The sequence below is a fragment of the Mustela putorius genome, unplaced genomic scaffold, assembly GCF_011764305.1.
Source record: "Mustela putorius furo isolate JIRA1106 unplaced genomic scaffold, ASM1176430v1.1 tig00000275_pilon_pilon_pilon, whole genome shotgun sequence".
Taxonomy (NCBI): Eukaryota; Metazoa; Chordata; class Mammalia; order Carnivora; family Mustelidae; genus Mustela; species Mustela putorius.
Window position 1 is genome coordinate 10598743 of NW_025421341.1, and position 23728 is coordinate 10622470.

Genomic DNA, 23728 nt, shown 5'->3' on the forward strand with positions numbered 1-23728 from the left:
GTACCAGCCAGCAAATCATTGTCTGTTTCTCTTTCTGCTAAGGGGCTTCATTTATTGGAGCAGAGGGTAAGATTGAGTGTGCTATTTTGTTCCTGGTCTTTTTTCCAGCGAAAATCCTAGCCATTACCCTTTCTGTATGCAGGTATTTCCATCTTGAAGACTGAATAAAAATTAAGATTTTCCTTATTGTCATATTTGATTATCCCTTAGAAAAAGGTCACCCACAGAAAGTTAACCAATATATTTGATTATATAGACCTATTATTTTTGTTTCCTGTTGCCATTCCCTTCTGAAGAGCTCTCAAATGCTGTAATTTTAATCTGCTGTGATTGCCTCACTAGTGAAGAGGTCATTTGCTGTATTTTGTAGAGGCACATCACCTGAGTGCCCTCAGCGACCATAGAAGTATTTCCCTTGTAATAAGGAGAGAAGAGAGGGGTTTCCATCACCACTCAGTTTAAAAACTCTCATCTGTCAGGAAGCATGCACTTTTCTGTGCGACCCTGGGAGTTCATTAAAAGTGTGAGATTGCGTCACTGATTAGCCATGGCTGAGGGCCTGGGTGATGATGTTGTGGCAGCAACCTTAACAGAAATTGAATAAAAAGAAAATCTCTATTTTGTTCAGGCCAAGGGAGGCTTTGATTAGAAAGCTTTCTCCTTTTTCACTTGGGACTCTGTTTTGTGGTGTCATTGAGGAAGTGGTCTGGTATAGATTTGAAAAAGGACCACTTCATTTTTTTTTTTTACCCTTCTATTATACTGCTTATTTATTAAAAATATAGTTCAGGAAACATTCAAATATTTGTAAGTATTAATAAACCAACATTATGCTGAGGGATTAGAAAGATACAGTTTCCTTTCAGTATGTTATTTTTGTACGCAGTTATGAAAAGGTGAGCTGCCCCACCGTTCTGTAGGAGGGAGGGTAGAGGTACGGCCTAGTTCACAGGCACCAGGATGGATGAGCTGGTTTGTTCATTGATTTATTTGTTCTATAAAGATGAGTGTCCACTGTATACTGATAAAACTCAAGCATGGACCCTACTGTAGACTGGCGTGGCTTGCTTTCTTCCAACTTTGTCAATTTGAAACCATGTGAGCTTTTGTAAGAATTTCATATGACATTGATCAGATATCCTTTACTGTGTGTAGTTACTGTGTCCCTGAAGCCTAAGGAAAGTGGAGGTGGTAGAGGGGCACCTGGGTGGTTCATTTGTTAAGCGTCTGCCTTCAGTTCAGGTCATGATCCCAGGGTCCTGGGATTGAACCCTGCATTTGGCTCCGGGCTCGGCAGGAGGCCTCCTCCGTCTCCCACTCTCCCTGCTTGTGTTCCCTCTCTTGATAGCTCTCTCTCTGTCAAATAAATAAAATCTTAAAAAAAAAAAAAGAATAAAAGTGGAAGTGGTAGAAAAATTGATACCCATGCTATGTGCTATGTGCTATGTGGAAGGTTGGTCTTGTGATTCTGGGAAGTTCTTCATGAGGGCTGGTTTGTAGCTCTTATGTAAGAAGAATCAGAAGTTCTAAACCATCTGCCAGTTTCATCCTCTACCAGTTTTTATTGCTTACGTTTTCTTGTCCCATGGAATTGCCCCATTAGCTATGCTCATTTGGTAGATCTGGATGGGAGTCAAAGGTTAACCCAGGCATGCCATTTGGATCAAATCATCACTATCTAATAGAAGCAGTTCTAAAAATGTGAATTAAGAAATCTGTGGAGTATGGGGCACCTGGGTGGCTCAGTGGGTTAAAGCATCTGCCCTCAGCTCAGGTCGTGATCCGAGGGATCGAGCAGGGAGCCTGCTTCCTCCTCTCTCTCTGCCTGCCTCTCTGCCTACTTGTGCTCTCTGTCAAATAAATAAAATCTTTAAAAGAAAAAAAAAGAAATATGTAGCACCTTTGCCACATATTTTAGTAATTGCTTGGAAGCAGTGGTTGGAAGAGATTTAAGAATCAGAGGCCAGAATCTGTCAATCTCAGAATAGCCACAAATGGACCAGTAGTCAAGAACATCACACCTTTAGTACTTACAGATTTAACATTTGAAATTTCGTATACACTGCATGTAAGCCAAAGGTCAAGAACATGTAATAATTTGTAATTTTGCAATGGCGCAATGTGAGTCACTCACACTGAGAAGTTCTTGGGCAGGAATCACTTAGCTTGTCAAGGAGGCTTCAGAAAAAGATTGCAACATCTGCTGACAGGTGTTGAAGGGATGTTTGTCTGTACCGTGCCTCTCCCCTCCCTGGAGGTTCTCAGGGGAGTTAGATGGGCAGTGTGATCAGTGGGGTACCCTCCCAAATCCACTCAGGCCTTTTATCTGTAGCATCCACCGCCTGTCCTATTCAGAAACTGTCCTGTGTAGCAATCACTATCTAAGGAATCTCTGGAAACATTTAATATTCCTGTAAGACAAATCTCACGATTCTGTCCAACGTATGGACGTAGATTAGCAGGTAGATGTCCCATCTGAACCTTGAGATCATTGTCAAGATTGAGGAGTTTTGAAAGCCCTGAAAATTTTATGCACAATTCTGTGTGTATTGGGAGATGAATCATTACTCTTAGTTTTACAGATGAGACTGTGATCAAAAAAAATAACACAACAACTCAAAATACTGCTTCAGAGGAAGAATAATTAATTTCTTTTAGTCGATTTGCTTATACAGCTGTTACATGCAGGAAGGGTCAAGGTTGGGGAAGGAATAGCACTACAGTTGGGATCTGACTGGTGCTCAGCTGAGTTGAATTTTGGAGTTCATACACAGATGAATATTAGTGAGACCAGCTGCTACTCCCTTCTCTCTGACCTCTCTGCTCCTTTCTCCCCAAAAGGAGCTCATTAAGGTGAGGAGTATATCTGTTTTTATTCCCACTACTTAGCATAGTGCCTGGCACAATGGAGACCCACAATAACCGTGTGTGAGCTAAATGAATCCTGTTTGGCTCATGGGTTTGCTAGCCCTGGCTAACATATCATTTAGTATGTTTTGATTCACAAGAATATCTCCTTGGTGGGTAATAAGGACTTAGGTGGGCCCCTCCCTTGGCATCCTGTATTTGATTTTGCTTTTGGTTCTAGTTTCCAAAACAGAAGCAGGAAGTTACTGAGTGAAGTGACAGTGTAAGGACCCTGCAGAAGTGAAAATCAACCGGGATGAGAACAAGAGATGAGGCATGGGGGGAGTAGATAAATAAATTAGTTAAAATAATGGGACTGGAGGAAATGCTAGAGGACTAACACGAAGATGGATTGGTGAAGGCAATGAGAAGGCATTAGCAAGGAAGGATGCCGCAGGTTATAAACGAGGAAACAAAATCTCAGTGTAGAAGCAGCTCTAGGTTGGAGGTTGGGAGCATGAAGATAAGGGACATGTCCTACTTCGAGGGCTGCTGAGTAAGTGGTTCCACTGGGGAATGTCCGTTTTCATTTAAATCTAGGTAGTAGAGAGGATAGTTGAAGAAATTCTTGAGCTTGTGAAAGAGTTTCAGGGCATTCTCACACATAATGGAGGAGGAGGTCGATATGGAGGTATTTAAGAAGGGATGTACCGTTGAAGGATAAGGAGGTGCCCAAGGAGGGAGGAACAATGGAAAAAAGGCCATTGAACCAAGAGTTTTTTTGTCACCTTGACCTGTGTTTGGACCTAAAGAAGTGAGAGAGCTGGAAGAGAAAGGCATAGTGAATAAAAATTACAGAGAGCTTTGCTGCAGTAGTGGGGCCTTGCTCATGGTCCTGCCTCAGGTGCAAGGTCACCGTCTTTCCCATGATCAATACTCTCCTGTCTAGAGGTTTCAGCATGATGGGGTTTCTCTCCCAGCTGGCAAGAGCCTGAGAAACTCAAGCTTCCAGTGACCATGGAATTTAGATGGCTTTAAATATTGGTTTAGAAATATTTTATAAATAATGGAAGTCATTTTACATTGCATTATGATAAATAAAATATAAAGGCATATATAAAGGATTGTAACCAGCCAGGATCTGTACCCAGCCAGGTACAGATTGGTGCATTCTTTTACTTCAATTATTTTAATCCATAAATAAAGATTAGCTTTCAATTCTGCTTTAAATTCTCTTGCCAGAGATGCCTCTGGCAACAGTTTCAGCTAGTTTGCAGCTTTGAATGTAAAGACAGTGTCACAGTCATCTTTGAATCCCCCCATAGAGTCTGGTGTAATACTCTGCACCTTGTAGAGCATTCACCAATGTTGAGATACAAACATATTATTTTTTTATCGAATGTTACCTAAGAGACTTTACAGTAAAGGATTTCTAGGGAAAGGATTTCTTTATCCAGTAAACACCTCTAAAGTGAAATATTTATCGTATTTCAGACCTGTGCTAGGTGACAGGTATATAAAACTAGAAAAGACACATTCCCCAAGCAAGGGAGACAGACCTACGAAGGGATCCTTGCCTACCCTGAAATGTATATGAACTTAGTACGGAGCTAACATGGCCTGAGAGAGAGCTATGTAGAGAGCTCAAGGAGGAAGTGCCCATTCTGTTAAAGGATGTTGAAAGTGGGATAGATGTTTGCCGGAAAAGCAGTGGTGGTCTATGCAGCTGGTGTGTCTAGACATTTGTTGAGTATCTACTCTATGCGAAGCATTGTTCCAGTCTTTGGGGATATATGAGTGAAGAAGACCACAGCCCACTTGGAGCCTACATTTTAGCTATTGATATCTAGACCAATGAGATCTTCTTAATGGGGCAGAACTTCCCCCCACACCTCAGGTACTGTACAGTTTTAAGTAGAGAACATTTGTATCTGAGCAGAAATGCATGGTGACTTTCTTATATGATCTCGTCTCGTTAGTTATGGCTACTTTTGCTGAATCTCCCCAACTCTCTATTGTATCTCTTTATCTAGAGAAAAAACAAAACAAGAGCATACTTTTTTGCTGACTGTGACTCTTGACTACAGCTATTCTCTGGGGTTCAGACCTGTGCACTTTCCTTAAAGCTGTTTCCACATGCTGTTAACACCCAAGCCAGCACAGCTGGCTCTGCCTTCCCCTGCCGCTTTCCTCGTGCGGTGCTATTCCTTCTCCTGCTGTTCCTCATTCTTCACATATGTCATGGCCAAGATTGCTTCAAATGCACCTTACGTTGTCAGAGAAGATCCTTCCCCAATGTTTATTTTCAATTGGTTTTTATAATATAAGCTAGTGAGATCGCTTTTTCGAAACTAGAGGCTTCCAATAAAGGTGTCATGGAGTGAAATGCAAGAATGACAAAGTGAATGGCAAAATGATTGTGTGGAAAGATAGATGGAGGTCATGGGAGAGAGGCAGGTGCGCATGGCGGGGTGAGGGGAGTTGGGGCCTGGAGGGGAGGAGAGTAAAATGCTTATGGGGTGAGGACAATGGAAGGACATTTTTTTTTAAGTCCTTAAATGTGCCTTATTCATGAATGAAGATGGGTTGTAAGCTTGGTGCTCTCATCTGATCATTATAAAGGATTTCAACATAGATTTTTTACTTCCTTTATTTTAAAATCTTTTTGAAAGGTTCTACTAAACCAAACATACACTAATGCCCTGTGCTATCCCCCTCCCCTTGCTAAAACACATCTTTATGGACTTTGTCTGTGGATTCAAAGTTTTCCACATCCCATTTTCACAGTGAAGGTTTTCTTAGTGAAGACCAGGAGGAAAGTGTGCCTGTGGCAGCAAGAGTGAGGTGCTTGTGCAAATGAGAAGTGTGCCTTTAATAATGTGCCCTTTTATCTTTATACTCTCTCCCAGCCAAACCTGGAAGTCCTATAGCTTTGCTTAAATGCCTGTGGTACATTTACCTGAGTCAAACTTGATTGAAATGTATTTCAATGGTGGCTCAGTGGGTTAAAGCCTCTGCCTTCGGTTCAGGTCATGATCCCAGGGTCCTGGGATCAAGCCCCGCATCAGGCTCTCTGCTCAGCAGGGAGCCTGCTTCTTCTCCTCTCTCTCTGCCTGCCTCTCTGCCTACTTGTGATCTGCCAAATAAATAAATAAATAAATAAATCCTAAAAAAGAAAGAAAGAAAGAAAGAAATTTCAGCCAGCAAAGTGAAAACGATTAAGCTAGAAATTTTTTGTAATTGCTGACCAGCTTTGGGTGATGGCTTGTGGACACATGTGAGGCCCCAGTGCCATCAAACTGTCCCCTTTCGCAGTCCTGTATTCTAATTATTTGGGAGGATGGTACAGTTTAAGTAGATTAAACGGAAGAGCAGCAGATGTTTACAATACCTTTGAGCCTATGTTTTATGGTGGGAGCGTGATCTCAAGCAGACCCTTACCAGAGAGTGTGCTATATTGTTCAGTATTGTCACCCTTTCAGGAATAGACAATGTCACCTTGGGCCTCAGCATTAAGCTCCAGTGGTTTTGAAGTGGTTAGTAATATAGAAAAGTAGGGAAAATCAGCTACAACTGGGTGGAGGCAAGAATCTATAAGTCAAAGTGGTCATTATAAGTATGTGTCAGTGTTGGAAAAAAAAATACATGTGTTTCCTACTTTTCATTTCAGCACTTTTTGAAATGTGTTGAGTGTGAGTAAGAAAAAGTGGACATTAAAATAAGGGTTGCAGAATCCCCTTGTTGAACTTCTGAACTCCCACATTTCTATGAATTTTAAAGCAGTCTTTCACTGATGTGTTTGCTTGGGAAGCAGAAACCCATTGGTGTTGGGCTTCTGTGGAAAGATCGGAACAGGTGACACAGTGTTCTTCATATCAATGGTGGTTTTCCTTTGATACCTCTGTGAGATTGGTCAGTGTGTCTATTCTCAGATCTCACAAACAAAACAGAATCTATTCCCCCGCCCCCATGCTCTTTAAACTCCTATGGGGTTTTAACTCTGTGGTATCAGCCTTATTAGTCGAGACCACTTTAAAATTCATACTAGGGGTGCTTGGGTGGCTCAGGGTGTTAAAACTTCTGCTTTCGTCTCAGGTCATGATTCCAGGGTCCTGGGATCAAGCCCCGCTTCGAGCTCTCTGCTCAGCGGGGAGCCTTCCTCTCTGCCTACTTGTGATCTCTGTCAAATAAATAAATAAAATCTTTTTTAAAAAAGTTCCTACTAGAAACACATAAGCAAAACACACAGACACACACACACACACACACCCAGCAGGTAAAATGTGTAAAGGGTCTACATTTTTAAAAAAATATATATTAAAAAAGTTTTCATTGTCTTCTCAAACCTAACTCAGAATACTGGGAAATCACACCCGTGAATTCTAACTGTGCTAATTAACAATAAGGAGGAAAGGAAATATCCAAAAAAGATCATAGAAAATAACAAGATAATGAGGTATAGATGGAGGATTAGGTTTTAAGTGTGCTTTACCTCATGCCCTAGATCTGTTCCTCAAAAGTTATTTAGAGTCCGTATGTGAAGAAAGTATAAAATTATATCTTTCTGTGAGAATTTGCTTCTCAGGAATAGCCTTCCAAGAAAACATTCGTTCAAATGAATAATCACCTCTTAATTGATCTCTTGGAGAATTTTTCTAAGTATGTTTCTTCAGTGGCGGCTTTCCTGCCTTACTCTGTAGTGTACCTTCACTGAGTCCTGGGACATTTTAGATCTGGAATGGAAATCCGCATCTTCCCGTCTCCACGTTACAGATAATGGAAGTGAGAGCCAGGAAATTAGGCGCCCAGTCACTAGGCAAAGCAATGGGAGAACTTCTATTGGAAACGTTCTCCTTTGTCTTAGACTGGAGCTTAATTTTACTACAGTACCTTAGTTTCCCCCCCTTTAAAATATATCTTTATTAAATCTATTAAAATCATGCAATATGTCTTGGACACGGACCAGATGAAGAGAAGATATAGCCAACTCTATGTTGTCGGTAGGGGTTTACCTGAGCAGAACGTCATTCATAACTGTGCTGTCTCTGGGGGACAGTCCACTGGAAGATTTCTGACTTTTAGTGTATTTTATAAAGTCCAGAATTATTTCAATCCTGTTCAGATTTACCCCATGTTTATTCCAGTAACTTACTCTTGGCTTGGCAGTAGGTGTATGTGTGCACAAACACCTCATAGCCAATATTTGGGGACTAATTACTTATGATCTAATTAATTGTGTTCTGCCAAAGTAACTTTTTGTTTAAAAAGTGGAATTATTGGGGCGCCTGGGTGGCTCAGTGGGTTAAGCCTCTGCCTTCAGCTCAGGTCATGATCCCAGGGTCCTGGGATGGAGCCCCGCATCGGGCTTTCTGCTCTGTGGGGAGCCTGCTTCCTACTCTCTCTGCCTGCCTCTCTGCCTACTTGTGATCTCTGTCTGTCAAATAAATAAATAAAATCTTTTTAAAAAAATGGAATTATTAGAGCTCAATCTTCAGAATAATGAAACATTTGATAGAATTTCATAGAAATCATTTCTTTTAATGTTTCATGATAGGATGTTATTTCTTTATTCTATTTGCATTAAATCTGTAACTAAGAGATATTTCAATGTAAATATAGTTAACAATTGTGTAGGCAGACCTAAATCTCAAGAGACATAGGTCCTACGTAATTTTAGTTCTGTCTTTGACCCTTCATTTCACCTTGGACATGACATTAATAATTTTGTTTTGGATATGTCCATGCATAAAATTAAAATAAGAATGCCAAAATATTATCTAGGATTGTCATGTTATATATGAAATATTTTGAGATCTTTGAAAGAAAAAAATATACTCAAGACATTATTAGAGTTTTTGTTAACTCTAAAACTGTACAACTCTGTTTCATTGAATGAAAACAGGATCGATAAAATGAATGACAAGGTCAGCATTCATTAAGTCAGTAACTATGACCATGGTACTCAGAAGAGAGCACAGAACCGAAAATCAGGAATCCTGGATTCTGGATTTGTTGCTGTCACAATAAGTAAAAATGGCCAGTCACCTCATCGTTCCGGGTCTCAGTTTTCTTAGCTATAAAATGAATGGACTGGATCATCAGTGCCATTCTTTCCAGTGCTTAATTAATATTGTTAAGAGTTTCTGAAGATATTCAGTAGTTTCTGTAGGTCACTGTTTCTCAAAGTGTGGTTCCTTTACTAGAAACAGCAGGAACTTGTTAAAAACGCAAATTCACAGGACTTACCCTAGATCTCCTGCGTCAGAACCTCAGCCCCAACAATCGGTTTTCACAAGGCTCCGGGTGATTCTGATGTAGGCTAAAATTTGAGGATCGCTCTTAAAATTGTCCTTATTCTTAAGAAACTTGAAATTTAGCATTTTTCAATCTCCAATTTTCTTGCCTATTTCTAGACATATGGATATATAGTCTAATATAAATATAAAAATATGGAAAAATATATAAAAGGAATTAAGGGCATGTTAAATTGATAAAACTGAAATTTTTTAAAAGACTTTGTTGACTTATTAATTACAGAGAGAGAGGGCAAGAGAAGGAACACAAGTAGGGAGAGCGGGAGAGGGAGAAGCCGACCTCCCTCTCAGCAGGTCTCTATCCCAGGGCCCTGGGATCCTGACCTGAACTGAAGACAGGTGTTTAACAAATGAGCCACCCAGGTGCCCCTAGAACTGAAACCTTTTGAGGTGGTGTCTATGCAGCTACGATTTCCCATGGTAAGGTGTTGCCCAAGGCACGGAGAATGTCTGTTAGGTCAAGCTTGAATAACAGTGCTTGACTACCAAAATGCATGATCATTTCATCTGTGTGCTTATCAAATACAACTTGTTTTTACTTAGCACAGATATTCTTGTTCTAAAATGTAAAAACAAAGATTCTGAAATTATGCCCAGAATTTTAATTTTAAAATTTACATTATGTTTATGTATGAGCATCAGGCACGTAACCTGACGCTCAAGTCTTCTCTGTATAATTTTTCTATTACTCTCACTCTAAAACTCATGTGCAATTTCAAAAGAAACTTGCAGTTGGCTTTTTAAAATGCAAATATTGTTATAATATGCACCTGAGCTCTGAAACGTCACTCAATTGCCATTAAAATTTTGTGGGCAAGTTGTTTCAAATGTGGCTAAAGAGCGCTGAGGGGGAAAAACGTCTAAGCCATCTATTTTCACCTATATGTCAAAGACATCTGTTGATAACGGGACAGCTATTTTAGTTCTCATCTGAGAGATGAAAAACAGTGTTGTAAAACTGTTTTTAGTATTGTTTGAGAGCTGCGGTCGGCCCGGGAAAAGCAGTGAGAATTCACGTAGCATTTTCTTTCAAGAAGAAAAGTTTTATTGGGGCGCTTGGGTGGCTTAGTGGGTTAGGGCCTCTGCCTTCGGCTCAGGTCATGATCCCAGGGTCCTGGGATCGAGCCCCATATCGGGCTCTCTGCTCAGCAGGGAGCCTGCTTCCTCCTCTCTCTCTGCCTGCCTCTCAGCCTACTTGTGATCTCTTTCCATCAAATGAATAAATAAAAAAATTAAAAAAAAAAGAAAAGTTTTATCAAGAGCATTAAATTTCTTTGGAGACGTAGAACTTAATGAGGCTGCATGACGTACACGCTCTCCTCACGAACTGGAACATGGAATGATAGCCTGGTGCCAACACCAGGATCCCCCCGGGGAACAGTGCCCTGCCGGGTGCTGGGCCCCTTCCCTCCAGCTTGTGAGCCCTTGAAGTTGTTAGCACTGGTGCTAACTAAATGTAAACACCTTTACTTTCCAGCTGCTGCTAATTGGTTTGGGAATATTTATGTAAGTGTTGATTTTAAGGCTAAAAATAGTGCAGTGATGTTTAAATCCAACTCATTCTGGCTGTCAGAAACGCTCCCATGATCCTGAAAGTGTTGCTAAAAATGTTCACTTTTTAAAAATTGTAGTAATTAAACTTGTCTGTTGTGAGAGCCACATATGATATGTTCCCTTCTCTGATAAAAGAAAGAAAGCACAAGATGCTTCAAGGCCTCGGATGCGTTGGTCAGACCCCGCCTCCCGCCGAACTTTACCAGAGAGGAAAAAATTGTAAATGCAGGCAAACGGAGGAGACAAAGAAAATTTTGAAGTTGCTCTAGATCCTCCTATTCTAGGCAGGGGATTGCATCTATTTTAACTTAATAGGAATTATAATAGTTTTATTAATACAATTAAGTGTAGAGCTTCCCAAACTTGACTTTTTAAGAGGCAAGTTGGGGGGCTTAAAATCACATCATTAATATTTCTCAAGTCTGAAGTTGAAGAAATATCATGTCTGTTCCATACCATTTGTTTATACCTCTTGTTCTTCATCATCAGATTATTTTTGCCCCTTTACTTCCCAACTAAAAAGTCAGATTTCACAGATTGTTCTCAAAGTTACTTAAATAAGCGATGGGAGAGGGGAATTCATTTTTAGATACATGTGATTTCGTGACTCTTCACCATGTAATTTAGAGAAGGAAAAGCCTAAGCACCCCTAAATTATTACTTGTCAGGTATTTTGTAATTTTCAGAAAAAGTGAATTTATGGACCCTGTCAAGAAAGAAGTTGCTGTTGTCTCTAAGTCTGAAAGCCCTGCACTGCTCCTGTATTGTTCAAGTCCATTTGGCTTTGGCTTCGTGTCCTTGCCCAAAGCCCTGAGCATCTGTTGCCTGCCCCATCTCTAGAGAATAGCAAAGAATTCTTAGAGAATAGCAAAGAATTATTGCAAAAATAGGAATGATTTTGGCAAGTGACACGCACTGCCCATTAGTTGGTAAACTCTAGTTTATCACAGCCCTTTTTGATAGCTGTGGTGAAGCAAAGACTTTTCAATGCTCTTTTTAAAATAGTGGAACTCTTGTCTTAGAGAAGTCTGTGAATGTGTGTGTTTGTTCCCTCTTACGTCTGAGGTTATTGACATGATTGCTATAAAGCTGTAGTCAGTTCAGAATTACCCTTAAGCAGAGTATCACGTTGCAATTGGCCCAATATTGCTTTCAAATTCTAATTGACATTTCCATATACTTAGAGCATTAAGTATGTTGTTGACATAAATAGAACCTTTACTTACCGTCTAACTGGAACTAGAAAAAAAGTTATTTTAACCTTGTAGAATGTTGATTTGAACCAGAAAAAAGTGTGCTCTTTTCTTATCTTCGTAAGCGATCAACAAGAAAATTCCACTGGAGTATGAAGCAAAGAGGCATAAATAGTTAACATTTTATAACATTATCCCACTTTTTTCTTTGACATTCTGAGAATGTATATCCATGAAGAATTACAGAACCAGTAAGAGGATTTATTTCAACCGATAGCCACTGTTAATTGTTCATGGATGTAAAACCTTTATATTGTTAGCATGCTAATACTCTCTAAGTTGATGTCCGATTCAGTGTGATTCTTACCAAAATCCGGCTGGCTTTTTTTTTCCCTTGCAGAACTTGATGTTATGATTCTAAAAATTGTACGAAAATGCAAGGGACTCAGAAGGGCGGAAACCAACTTGGAAAAGAACAGATGTGGGGAATTCTCACTTCTGGTTTCAAAACTCAGTACAAAACCAAGTATTCAAGACTGTAGTACTGGCCTAAGGATATATATGTAGATCAATGGAATATAGTTGAGGGTCCAGAGATGAGAGACGTGACTAGGGCTTTAAGACCCATGATTTTTTTTTTTTTTCTCGCTGACCTCTTGAGATATTGACACCTCATGAGAGATCCTACCCCAGAACTGCCCATCTAACCCATTTCTAAATATTTGGTTCACAGAACCTCTGAGAGACAGTAGGGTTTTTTAATCCATTTAATTTGGGGGTAATTTATTACACGGGATGAGGAAACTAATACAATGCCATTCTGCTCATGCATTCATTAATATCCCCTAAATGAGCCCCAGGTGTTGGGTACTTGCGAGAGTACTAGACATGCCATGACCCTTCATGGCACTCCCTCTCGTGGTAAGAGAGTCGGGGAAGAAGGTGCAAATGTTCTGACATGTGCAGTGGTCACGAGTTCAAGCATTTTGTTAAATTATCTACCTAAGTATGTTTGTAAGCTGCCCAGCACAGTGTTTTCTCTGGAAGCATAGATCACAATAGTAGGAATGTTTGAAAGTTTTCAAAGATTTGGTGCCTTAAACTAAAACGTATTTTTTGAATTTCTAGATTTTCTTCACTTTCTTTATCCCACTGAAAGGGTGAAAAAAAAATTTTTAAAGAAGAAATCTAGTGTAGAACAAGTCCCTCACAAAACCCAGAACCCTTATGCGAAATGTTGCTACACTGTCTAAAAGTGAAATACGTCTTTTTAATCATTTCACACTGATAAACTTGAATTGTGGCTCCTTGCCTTGTTTTCTTCAGGATATTAGCCTAGTTCCTTTACACCCAACTTTTTAACTGATATATTGTCTTTTTTGTTGTTGTTGCAAGGATGCTTCCGGATCCATGAATGCTCTGTTTACAGGTGTGGTGGTTGACAATGGGTCCTTTTCCGTGTGGTTTGTTGGCTCAGGGAAACCTGAGTCCATGAGTAACACGGTTTATGACTTTGCTTCTCAACAATGATATATCTTCAGAATCCCTTTGTTCAAGTGCAGTTCCAAAGCTTAACAGAAATCTAACGCCTTACAAGTGAGATTCAAAATCAAGCTCGCTTTTTAGAATCCATTCCACGTAACATCCAACTCAACGTGGCCACTGTCCTGGAGCGCTTGCCTCCTCCGGCCCTCTTAGCTCTCTGTAGTGGAAGAGTGTTTACCATTTTAGGAATTAAATGGTTAATTTCAGTTTCCTTTTGCTGAAGATCATTCTCAGAATGAGAGTCTTGTGACAGAGTAAGAACTCCAGATTTCTTTTCCCGCCACAGTCCTATTACATTTCCGACAGAAGTGACCTTGCCAGGCAACTTTTTTTTCATGAATTTTTTTTCTTTATATTTTTAGTGTCACCAGGGGGTACAGGCAAGTACAGTACATTAAAGCTAATACATCACCACCTGTCAGTGGCACCTTCCCTTTGGTACCCACTCTCCTTGCTGATTTAAAACACTCCGTCCCAAAAGCTTATGGTTGAGTAGCAGGAAGCTAAATGATGTATTCCAAAGCTCTTAACATATTGCCTTGTGTAAATGGCCCATTTGAGTATTTCAGAAACCAAACAGGAGAGAAGAGAACATTGAAAGCACTGAAAAGATTAACACCTGTTTCCAGTCTTCAAAAAAATTGGAGCATGCTATATATATTGAGAGTAAAACCACTTGCTGTCTCATGTTGAAACATTTTATTCAAATTTTCAGTTCGACATGTGTAGCATCCACATGCTTATGGGTTTGTTTGACTACAGGATTCCACACAGAACTTAGAAGATGAAGAAGTTATGAATGGTGTACAGACCGAACCACTGACATCGCTGAAAACCAAGGCTGCACTGAGGTATTCTCTTTATGTGAATAAGACTATTTTAGTTATTACAGGATAATGTTTCTCTAACAGTTTGTAGTTTTTATTTTATAGAGAAGGTCAGGATAGGTAGTAGAGTGGAGTGAAACCTGTTCCAATTCTAAAATTAATTAGTCACTCTTTTATTTTCTTTTTTGATGGAAGAACTTCCTGACAAACATATATAAATGAGCCTCCAAGTCTTTCAACTCTTCAGCAACCTGGATTCCTTAATTGCTTTTTTCTTCTTTGAACAACAGTTTAAAGTGAATTTTCAGAGTTCGTTGTGGTTGAGTGCTCTACTTTGACATTAGCTCTTTGAATATTGTTCTGTATTCTGTTTTAACCATCTTGCAATATTTTACTCAATGTATATAAAGTGAATCCAGTCAATCACCTAGGATTTTTCATGGTTTTAATGTAAGTAACTCATTATATGAAGTCATTTGCTCTCATTTTCTCCAGTACTTACTTTGTTCTGCACTAATTTCCAGTTCTGCCTTAGCTTACCACACAGGTTCCATTTCTAGTTTTGCTGCTTCCTAGTTCTATTAGTGTAGGCAAGTATTTCATGTCCCTTTGCCTTACTTTCTGGTATGTAAAACAGAAATAATGTTAAACCTTTCTTCAGAAGGTTCGTATGAAGATTAAATGAATCCATGTGTGTAGAACACTTCCAACAGTGCCTGGGCCAGAGTGAGCCATGGGGGAAGTTGCTGTCCTTGGCCACCATTGTATTGTGTTCAAGATGACGGTGGTCGTGATGGTGATGGTCATGGTCATGGTGATGATACTACCACCACCACTACCACTCTTACCCATTATTTTTTGTAAGTTACTTTGAATTTTGTGCTAGGAAAGTAATTCCATGTTTAATGGATGGTTGGCTTCAGCACTCAGAGATGATGATTCTAAGGTTGATGGCCATTCATTCATTCATTCATTTACTCAACATACTCTTTTTTCATTCAGTCCAATTACTAACAGTGGCCAAGCATTTTGCATGGAACTAGCTTTTAAAAAAAAAAAATGTGATCATCCTTTATCACACTGATTTACTGTGTGGGCTTCCCTCACACAATTTATAGCCACAGGACATAGGTGCTCTATTTAGATTATATTATTTTGATGAATGAGATACACAATATTAAAAAATTTGGTAGAGAAATCTCTTGGGCCCTATCTTTTTAAAAGTTTGACAAGATTGTTTTTGGAGGCGGGCATAATGAATGTAATACTCTTCTGTTTGCCTTTAATTTCATTTTTTTCAGTGTTAGCTTTTTGAAAAGTTTGTAATCATCTTGGCTAAATGTTATGTGGATAGATGTCATTGAGTGTGAACCATTGTTTGATTTATGGCGACATGAACTAATTAACTAAACTCTCTCCAGGTACAAAGAATTGAGAGGAATAGAGTATAGGAATTTTTAAAAATTCTTTAACTAAAATATATGTGTGTACATGCACAATTTCTGCAAGAGTTTTATCACCACATTTAATAGGCTGATGAATTGTAATTCAAAACAATTAGGTAACTTGTAGAGACCCAATCTCTATCCACTACTCTTGTCTCTAAAGCCTTCAATGCCAGTGTTATCTGTTATTATTTGGTGTTTTATTTTATGCTAAGGAACTTCATGTGGTGAGCATCAGTTTGGAGAAATCAGTGAAATCAGGTTGAGGCCAAGTTCAGAAAGCAGAGTAAGTGCAGACTCCCAGCACCTGCAGGCTCTTGGGTATGGAGAGGATGAGAAGGATCTTAACAGGACGGCATGCACAGCTAGCAGCAGGAAGCTTGGAGATTACAATTCCAGGAAAAGACTTGGGTTCTAGCTGGCACAGGGTGATGAAGAAACAAAGGAAGAACAATTAGGAAGTCACTTAGAGCTGAGTTATTTGGTCATCATTCTCCTAGGGCAAGGAGGGCATGTTCTCCCACAGAGCTTGGCTCAAGAATAGAGCTTTGGGCTCACTTTGATGTAGGTGGCATAAAAGCTCAGCAGATTATTTCCATAGTCCATCTCAAAATATTTTGCACCTATTTCTATACTTTCAACCCCATAGTCGTTGCTTAAGCTTTTATTACCTCTCAGACTATTGTAGCAACCTACTGTCTCTTCTCTTGAATACCAGTCTCTTTATCCTAACTGATCTCCTGTATCACTCACACTGCTAGGTAAAAATTTCTTAAACCAGAGTATTCAACAAACCACTCCTTTGTATTTTGTTAAATCCTCGGCTTCAACACTACCTATGTAACCTTAGACTAATTATTTAACCTCTTTAGTTTTTTTAATATGGGAAATGGGTATCATCACACAGATTATTGTGAAGATTAAATGAGATTTATCACAGGCATTTGTACTCAGCACAATACTAAATGAACAGATAAATATTAGTTGCTACTGCAGTTATGATTAGCACACGTACCGTGGTTTATTGTGACTGTCATTCTCCCATATAAGACTGAATCCTCCAAGGGATTCCTGACACATCATATAGGTCTTGGAACATACTTGTTCCAAGTATGCAAATTTATTCAGTGAATGGTTAAAACACATTGCTCCATAAATCATAAGCATCCCTATTTGCTGCTTACCCAGCATTAACACAATTTTATTTAATGAAAAATAACCATAGGAGGGGGTTCTCCAAATAGTCTTAAAATATGCATCTCCTATGAAGCACTACTCAATTTACCTCGATCTTAAGATGATGAAGCAAGAGATTTCTATTGGGTGGTTTTTGTTTGGTTTGGTTTGGTTTGGTTTAACTACACTCTAAGCTTCCCTCCCCCCTTCCTTCCTTCCTTCCTTCCTTCTTGAAGGGGAGGCAAAGAGAGCGGGTTAGAGGAAGAGAGATAACCTTAAGCAGGCTCCACTCCCAGCATGGAGCCCCATGAGGGGCTTGGTTTTACAATCCTGAGATCATGACTTAAGCTGAAATTAACAGTTGGACGCTTCACTGAGCCACCCAGGTGCTGTAAAGCTTCTATTTCAACAGAAGCGATACATGCAAAAGACCTTCCCATCATCCCTAAGTTCAACTTCATTCCTGACCTCAACCTATTCCTTGACACATTTCCAAATTACCCTACTCCAGACTTACCTCTTCTCCCACACTTAAAACAACCATCAAGTTTTATTCTTTTTTGCCTCTGATATCCATTCATTGGACAAACTATTGGTAGAATCCATGTCAAAAAAAAAAAATCCCTTAAACCTTCCCCCAGGTATTCATGCTTTATTCCTGATGCTCAAGCCCTATTACCTCTCCAATTATTGCAATAATTTACTAATTCCTGTCTCGGGGACCAATCTCCATCTTGTCTTACTCTTTTCTAATCGATCCCACATATCACTGCCAGATAAATATTTCTAAACCACAGCATTTATCACCCTCCTCCTTAGTGCCAACACCTTTAATGACTCCATTTTCTACAAAACTAAATGTGCTTTTTTTTCCCCCCATGTGGATTTTGACGTATCACTCTGAGATTTGATCTCAAGCTGATGGTTCGACCTTTTCTTCTCAATACCTCCCTGTCTTTTCCTTCCTTTCTCCCTGCTCACTAGCCTCTCTCCCTAATATCACAGCCGGTCTGTGTGGTCACAGACCCTCCTGCTTCAGGGCCTCAGTGCAGACTGTGCTGTTTCCTCCCCATGCCCCACCATCCCCTCACCTAATTTTTCTGATTGGAGATCATTTGCCCATCTCACTTCCATCTAAACTCCTCCTTCAGGAAGAGTTTCCTGATCCCAGCTTCCCTTCCGGATCCTGTACTAATTTCTTCTGAGCCTTACCAGGAAGTGCCTCTACTTTGAAACTCATGCAAAAGTAGTTTAAAACTCCTGCTCTGCAATACAGTAAATTCCGATGTGAATCTTGACTCTACCTTGTAGAAGTGGTGTGAGGTTTGGCAAATTATTTTACCTTTCTAGGCATCAGTTTATGAATCTGTAAAATGGGTCTGATATGTTTTACTTTATGTACTTCTGATAAGAGTACATGGTCTATTGCTAGAAGGCCATTAACACAGTGCATCCCAAATCACAGTTTATAATTACTGAAAACATACTACGATTACTACTATCATTCCATGGCTTTGTGTTATTCTCTATTACCTGTCTTATCCTGCCCCCCTAGACTGTGAACTCCTCAGATATTGGCCTCTATGTTTTCCTTATAGAACTACATCACTGAAACTACTCAATTAATGTACGTTGAATTCAGGTACATTGAATGAATCCCACCACCATCAACAGATTTTTTGTTAGGCTTTTACTTAGCATATTTGCATCAATAAGACCTCACGATCAGGCATTCTACTGGGAGGTCTCTCGGTGGTCCATCTCTCACACTGTTCTGTATGCGTATGACGAACTTGTGCATTAGTGCCTGGAGACCCCCAACCAAAACCTTCTATCCATTTTTATCCATCATCATCTTTGTGGCAGGAGTCTAATCATGAAGAAAACATGTTCCTCATGTTTTCTACAGTACTTGAGGATATTTTAAAAATCTCACCGAGGAAATCAGTTGAGAAAAAAGTGGGAAGTTTGAGATAATTTCCTTTTAATCCATAAACTCTTTCCCTCAAAAAATTCTAATCATCATCCTAATAGCTGATGGTTATTGAACCTCTTGTACACACCAGATACTATGTGTATGAGGTACATGTTATGTAGTCTAGTTGTTTTTAAACCAACAGTTCTATTAGGAATTTATCTTAATTTCCCCTTTGTCCAAATAAGGAAACTAATACTTCTGGTCTTTGTTTAAATGATTTACTCAGATATCTGACTCAAAGCCACCGCTAAGATACACTGCTAATTTTGTAACTTAATCTTGATTTTCTTCTGGAACAAGAGACACCCCCCACCCCAGCTTGCCCTGAGTCCTCTGTCCCTTACCCTACGTGAGTAGCCTGTGACTTTAAACTGTGAGTTTAATCATCTCAATATTAAGAATGCTGTCCGTTTGCCTGTGGAAAGAATTGTACCTGCAGCGCTCTGCACCTCTTGTCTTCTGTCCCTCAGACTTCTTGTGTTTCTTCTGGATGGAGCCAAATGAAGACCTTGGCCATGGAGTTCCTGCAGAGCAGCTGTTCAGGACAGGCTCACTTTGAACCTTTTATTCTGTACCTTCACCCCAAGTGTTGTCCTAAAATCTTAGATAGGTAGCAGCTGGTCCCAGGAATTATTTGAATCAGTGTTGTCAATTGGATCTTAGGATGTTTAGCTTGATCTAATGTTGGATCTAATGTTCTGTGACTGTCTGCTTTGGGTTTCATTCTCTAAAGTCAGCTGTCTCGATCTTTGTGACGCTTTCAGCTTTTTTGTGTGTACTTGAAGTATTTTCCCTTTACCCCGCATTTCACTTTTTTGTCTGTTTTTCACAAGTAGCTGCCAATCCCTTTTTCTTTCCACTGCCAGAATATTCTCTCCACCTCATTCTCTAAATTTTCCATTCCCAGTCGGCCTCCAGAACATAAATTATTGTGTACATAACTTGCTCACTTGTTGCTGAAACTTACTCTGCACTTGGACTAAACAAATGGCATTGATAGTGTATTTGCACATCTTAGTAAAATCTCACTTTATGAGATAATTGTGTCTAGCCTACTTGCTGTGTTTATCTTTCATTAAAGGTATATATACAGAGATTTCTACAGAATTCCATCAGGTATATGGAACGCAAAAAGATCCCCCCCTTTGAAAATAAGTAAAAATATATGGTCTATGAGGCTTCCTTTTTCTAAAGCTTTTCTTTTCATCTTAAAATAATGGATAACATTTTATAAAGAGCATGGTAAAACACAACCTGTATAAAATTTGTAATATTTGTCTATATTAAGTAGATTTAGTTACAATCTACAAAATCAACAATCCTTCATGCTTTTTTTCTGGGATAACATTTTTATGATAGTCATTTAGGATATGTCACATGTCTTTCTAGCCAAAGAATTGTGATTGCCATGTACATAGATAGAACAAGACTTTATTCTGAGGTCTCAAAAAAGAGAATCTTATGAAGTATAAATGAACCTTTAAATTGCATCCCCAAAGAATGGGTATAGTGTTTTAAAACAAGATTGATTGCTTTAACAAATTATAAGATTTACTTTATTAAGTGAATGTAAAAATAAAAGATTGATAGTTCCTAAAGAGTATGTGCTAGTATAATACATAGAATTTATTATGTTTTACAGGAAAGGTTTTGAGTTGGGTAAAGGAATATTTGCAAAAAAGACCAAAAAAAAAAAAAAAAAAACCAAAAAACCCACAAACACAGAAACAAAAACATAAAGCCATCCTAAAAATTCTTATGCTGAAATCTTGAACCCTATTCTAAACACACTTATATTCTAAAAGCCTCTCTATAGTACATATGAGTGCTATCCCTCAGCTCGTGGACATTTAATACACTTGTTGGGAAAGATTTGTGTTATGTTCTAAGTGTAAAACAAAGATACATTGTAAAGGTAGAGATAATAAAGTTTAATGATTAAACAAGATTTTCATCTTTGTTTTTAAAAGTCTTTAAAACAATACCATAACCCTAGAATGTTAATGCTCTGGGTTTAGTCTTTCTCAAATACCTACAAATGTGCTATAAATCTATTATTATGTAAAAATTATTGCTTTGTGGTCCATTAAGAGCTATGCAACTTTCTCTGCCCATCGGACAGTTTATATTTAGGATGTATAGTACATACATACATGTAGTATTTCATATATTATATATACACACTTATATATTTATATATATATTCATTTAATATCTGTATTTTCACAGAGAAAGTATCAAGAAGAATCTATTTTATCCCATGATATTATCACTCTAAGATTTGTTTTATTTCTAACTTTTACCCCAGGCCTTTGATATAACCTGCTTGACTGAACAAGTTTTAAATATATCAGCAATATCTGAGCAAAACTCATTTGAAATTTATTATCAGATTTGAAATTCTATCATACTCCACAAATGTTAGAAACTGACATGCTCTTTTTTATAGTTCTTAATGATAATAAGTTTGCAATGAAAACACATTAAAAATAAGCCTAGTCCACTGATGGGAATATATTTAATGTATTTATTTTAGATGGCTGATAATTCAGGGAGTGCTACACGTAGAGTGAATTTATCAGGCATTTTGCTTTCTTATGCTGTTCTCAACTTTCCTGCAAGGAGCCAAAATTTCACCGTTTTCAACTTGGAACAGAAAAGCATTTGTAGCAGCTGTAGCTCTTAATTTGACATCTAGTTTCAGGTCATTTTCATGTAAATAGGAAACAATAGAGACCTGCTTACAATTTCCATAACAGGGATGCTTGCTTCAACTTTATCATTTTTCCTCTGGCAATTTTATTTTCTCTCTGTGGGATTAAAGGAGCCAATAATTGTTCATGGTTATTATTTTTCATCTTTATAAAAACTTGTTAGTTCCACTCTTTATTACTCAAAGTTTCCCAATATCTTGTGTATTTCAGTCATACACACTATCCATTAATGTTTCTAGCTCATCCTTTCCTTAATCTGGAGTAGGTTAGGCAGGTCAGGCTTTCTATTTCTTTCTGTAATACATTTTCTCCAGGCTTTACAACTTCCTTTTCTACCTCTAAAGAAAAATAGGAGGTGAAAATTTAGAATTGTTCCATTGACTACAACTCATGCCTTATTGAAAGGCGAGTCTGAGCTCTGATTTATAATGCTCCGAACATGCCCATATGTGTTACTAACTGGGGCTTCACTATTGTAAAATGTAATTTTGTGCTTTTTCTAATAAATATATTTTTTATTTCAATTTTTCTGTTCTGGGAGGGAAAACTACTTTATGCTCAAGCATAGATAAGCTTTAGTTCCCCATATTTTATCATCTGCACAATATTTGTCAAGTGTGTCTCAATGGGGAGAGATTTCATTTTTGTGTATATCCTTTTAAATATGTTGATTTATGCGGGTTAAATTAAGTAGAAAGTTATTTTGTGGGTCATCATTTCCATTTGTTTCCCTTCTACAGAAAAAAAAAAAATAAGAAATCAGTCTTTTAAACATTTTATTTCCTGGATCTTGTGAACATACCAGCAAATCATGTACTCAATTGACTTCCATCTTTGCCATTGAATTTACAGTAGTTGATATAATCTTAGGTGTTTTTTTTTTTCTTTTTTAAATGTGCTGCATTCTTTTTTTCTTCTATTTTTTTTCCTTTTTTTTTTTTTTTTTAAAGTTGAGACTCATCTGTGCTCTTATTTGTTTCTGCCCCAGCGATATGACAAGAACAGTGGAGATTTCGGGGGAAGGAGGCCCCTTGGGAATACACGTGGTGCCCTTCTTTTCATCTCTGAGTGGAAGGTAAGATGTTTTCTTTACATCAGAAGCTCAAGCTAATGAAAAACTTGACTTCAGCTCATTTTCCCAAACATGATTCAGAAGAGGATTAAATGTGTATCTCTGTTATTCAGACAGACACCTCAATATATACTACTGTTGGCCACTTAAGTGTTAGAAACAGTCATTTACTTCTAAGATACAGTCTAAAAGCAACAGTATAAATTGCCATTTCCACATTTGCACTTAATTATGCAGTATTTTCTTTTTTTAAACAAATATTAATTTATTCATTTATTGGAAAGAGAGAGAGAACAGGCATGAGGAGGGCAAGTGGGAGAAGTAGAAGAAAGAAATAGAGTCCCCATTGAGTGTGGAGCCAGACATAGGCTTAGATCTCACGACCCTGAGATCGTGAGCTGAGCCAAAATCAAGAGCTGGATGTTCAACTGGCTGAGCCACCCAGGTGCCCCTGAAGTATTTTCTTAAAGTGTTCTTGTCAGTGACATGTAGTAAACACAATCCTTAAGAAGGTTTTAACATACTGTTAGACAAATATTACAACTGAATTTTTTAATGTTCCAAAATACACTTCAAAAAGTGAAGGTGGTCATCCAAATTGATATTTCCTGATTCTGTTCAGGTATATGGAACTTAGGATAATAAATATTCTAGCACTGTAAGTAGCTATATCAGAAGCTATATATTTTCATGATTTTAACTATAATGGTATATACTATTGTGCTTTTTTTGTCTAAAATAAAATGTAATCAATTAAAAACAGTATACTGCCTCCTTTTGAAATTTTAAATACATTTAATTGCTAAATCCACAGTGGCAAATGGTAATTTAGATGTCAGCGTTTCTCGAAATTCACATCCACCTAAATGGATATAAAAGCTGTTTTACTGTTGAAAATTGAAGTGTGTGCCTGAGAGTTAATATTAGTACTATTACAACAACTTTACAAAACTAGTATTAGATATTGTGTCACTGTTCTATAAGATGAGTACCTTTAGCACTAGGTTGATATTGACAAGAGCTATCTTAAAAGAAAGGGCTTTCCTTTACTTTCCTACAAGTA

The 23728-nt window shown here is 38.3% G+C and overlaps 1 protein-coding gene across 3 annotated transcripts in view; it reads left to right on the forward strand.

Moving 5' to 3' along the window:
• Window positions 1–23728, forward strand: part of PARD3B (par-3 family cell polarity regulator beta) — a 1046368-nt gene that overhangs the window by 531094 nt on the left and 491546 nt on the right. For all 3 annotated transcript variants that reach the window (XM_004764207.3, XM_004764208.3, XM_004764213.3), the window contains exons 5-6: window positions 14216–14304; window positions 22582–22668. In XM_004764207.3, the coding sequence (XP_004764264.1) occupies window positions 14216–14304; window positions 22582–22668 (176 nt within the window). The remainder of the gene's footprint in view (window positions 1–14215; window positions 14305–22581; window positions 22669–23728) is intronic.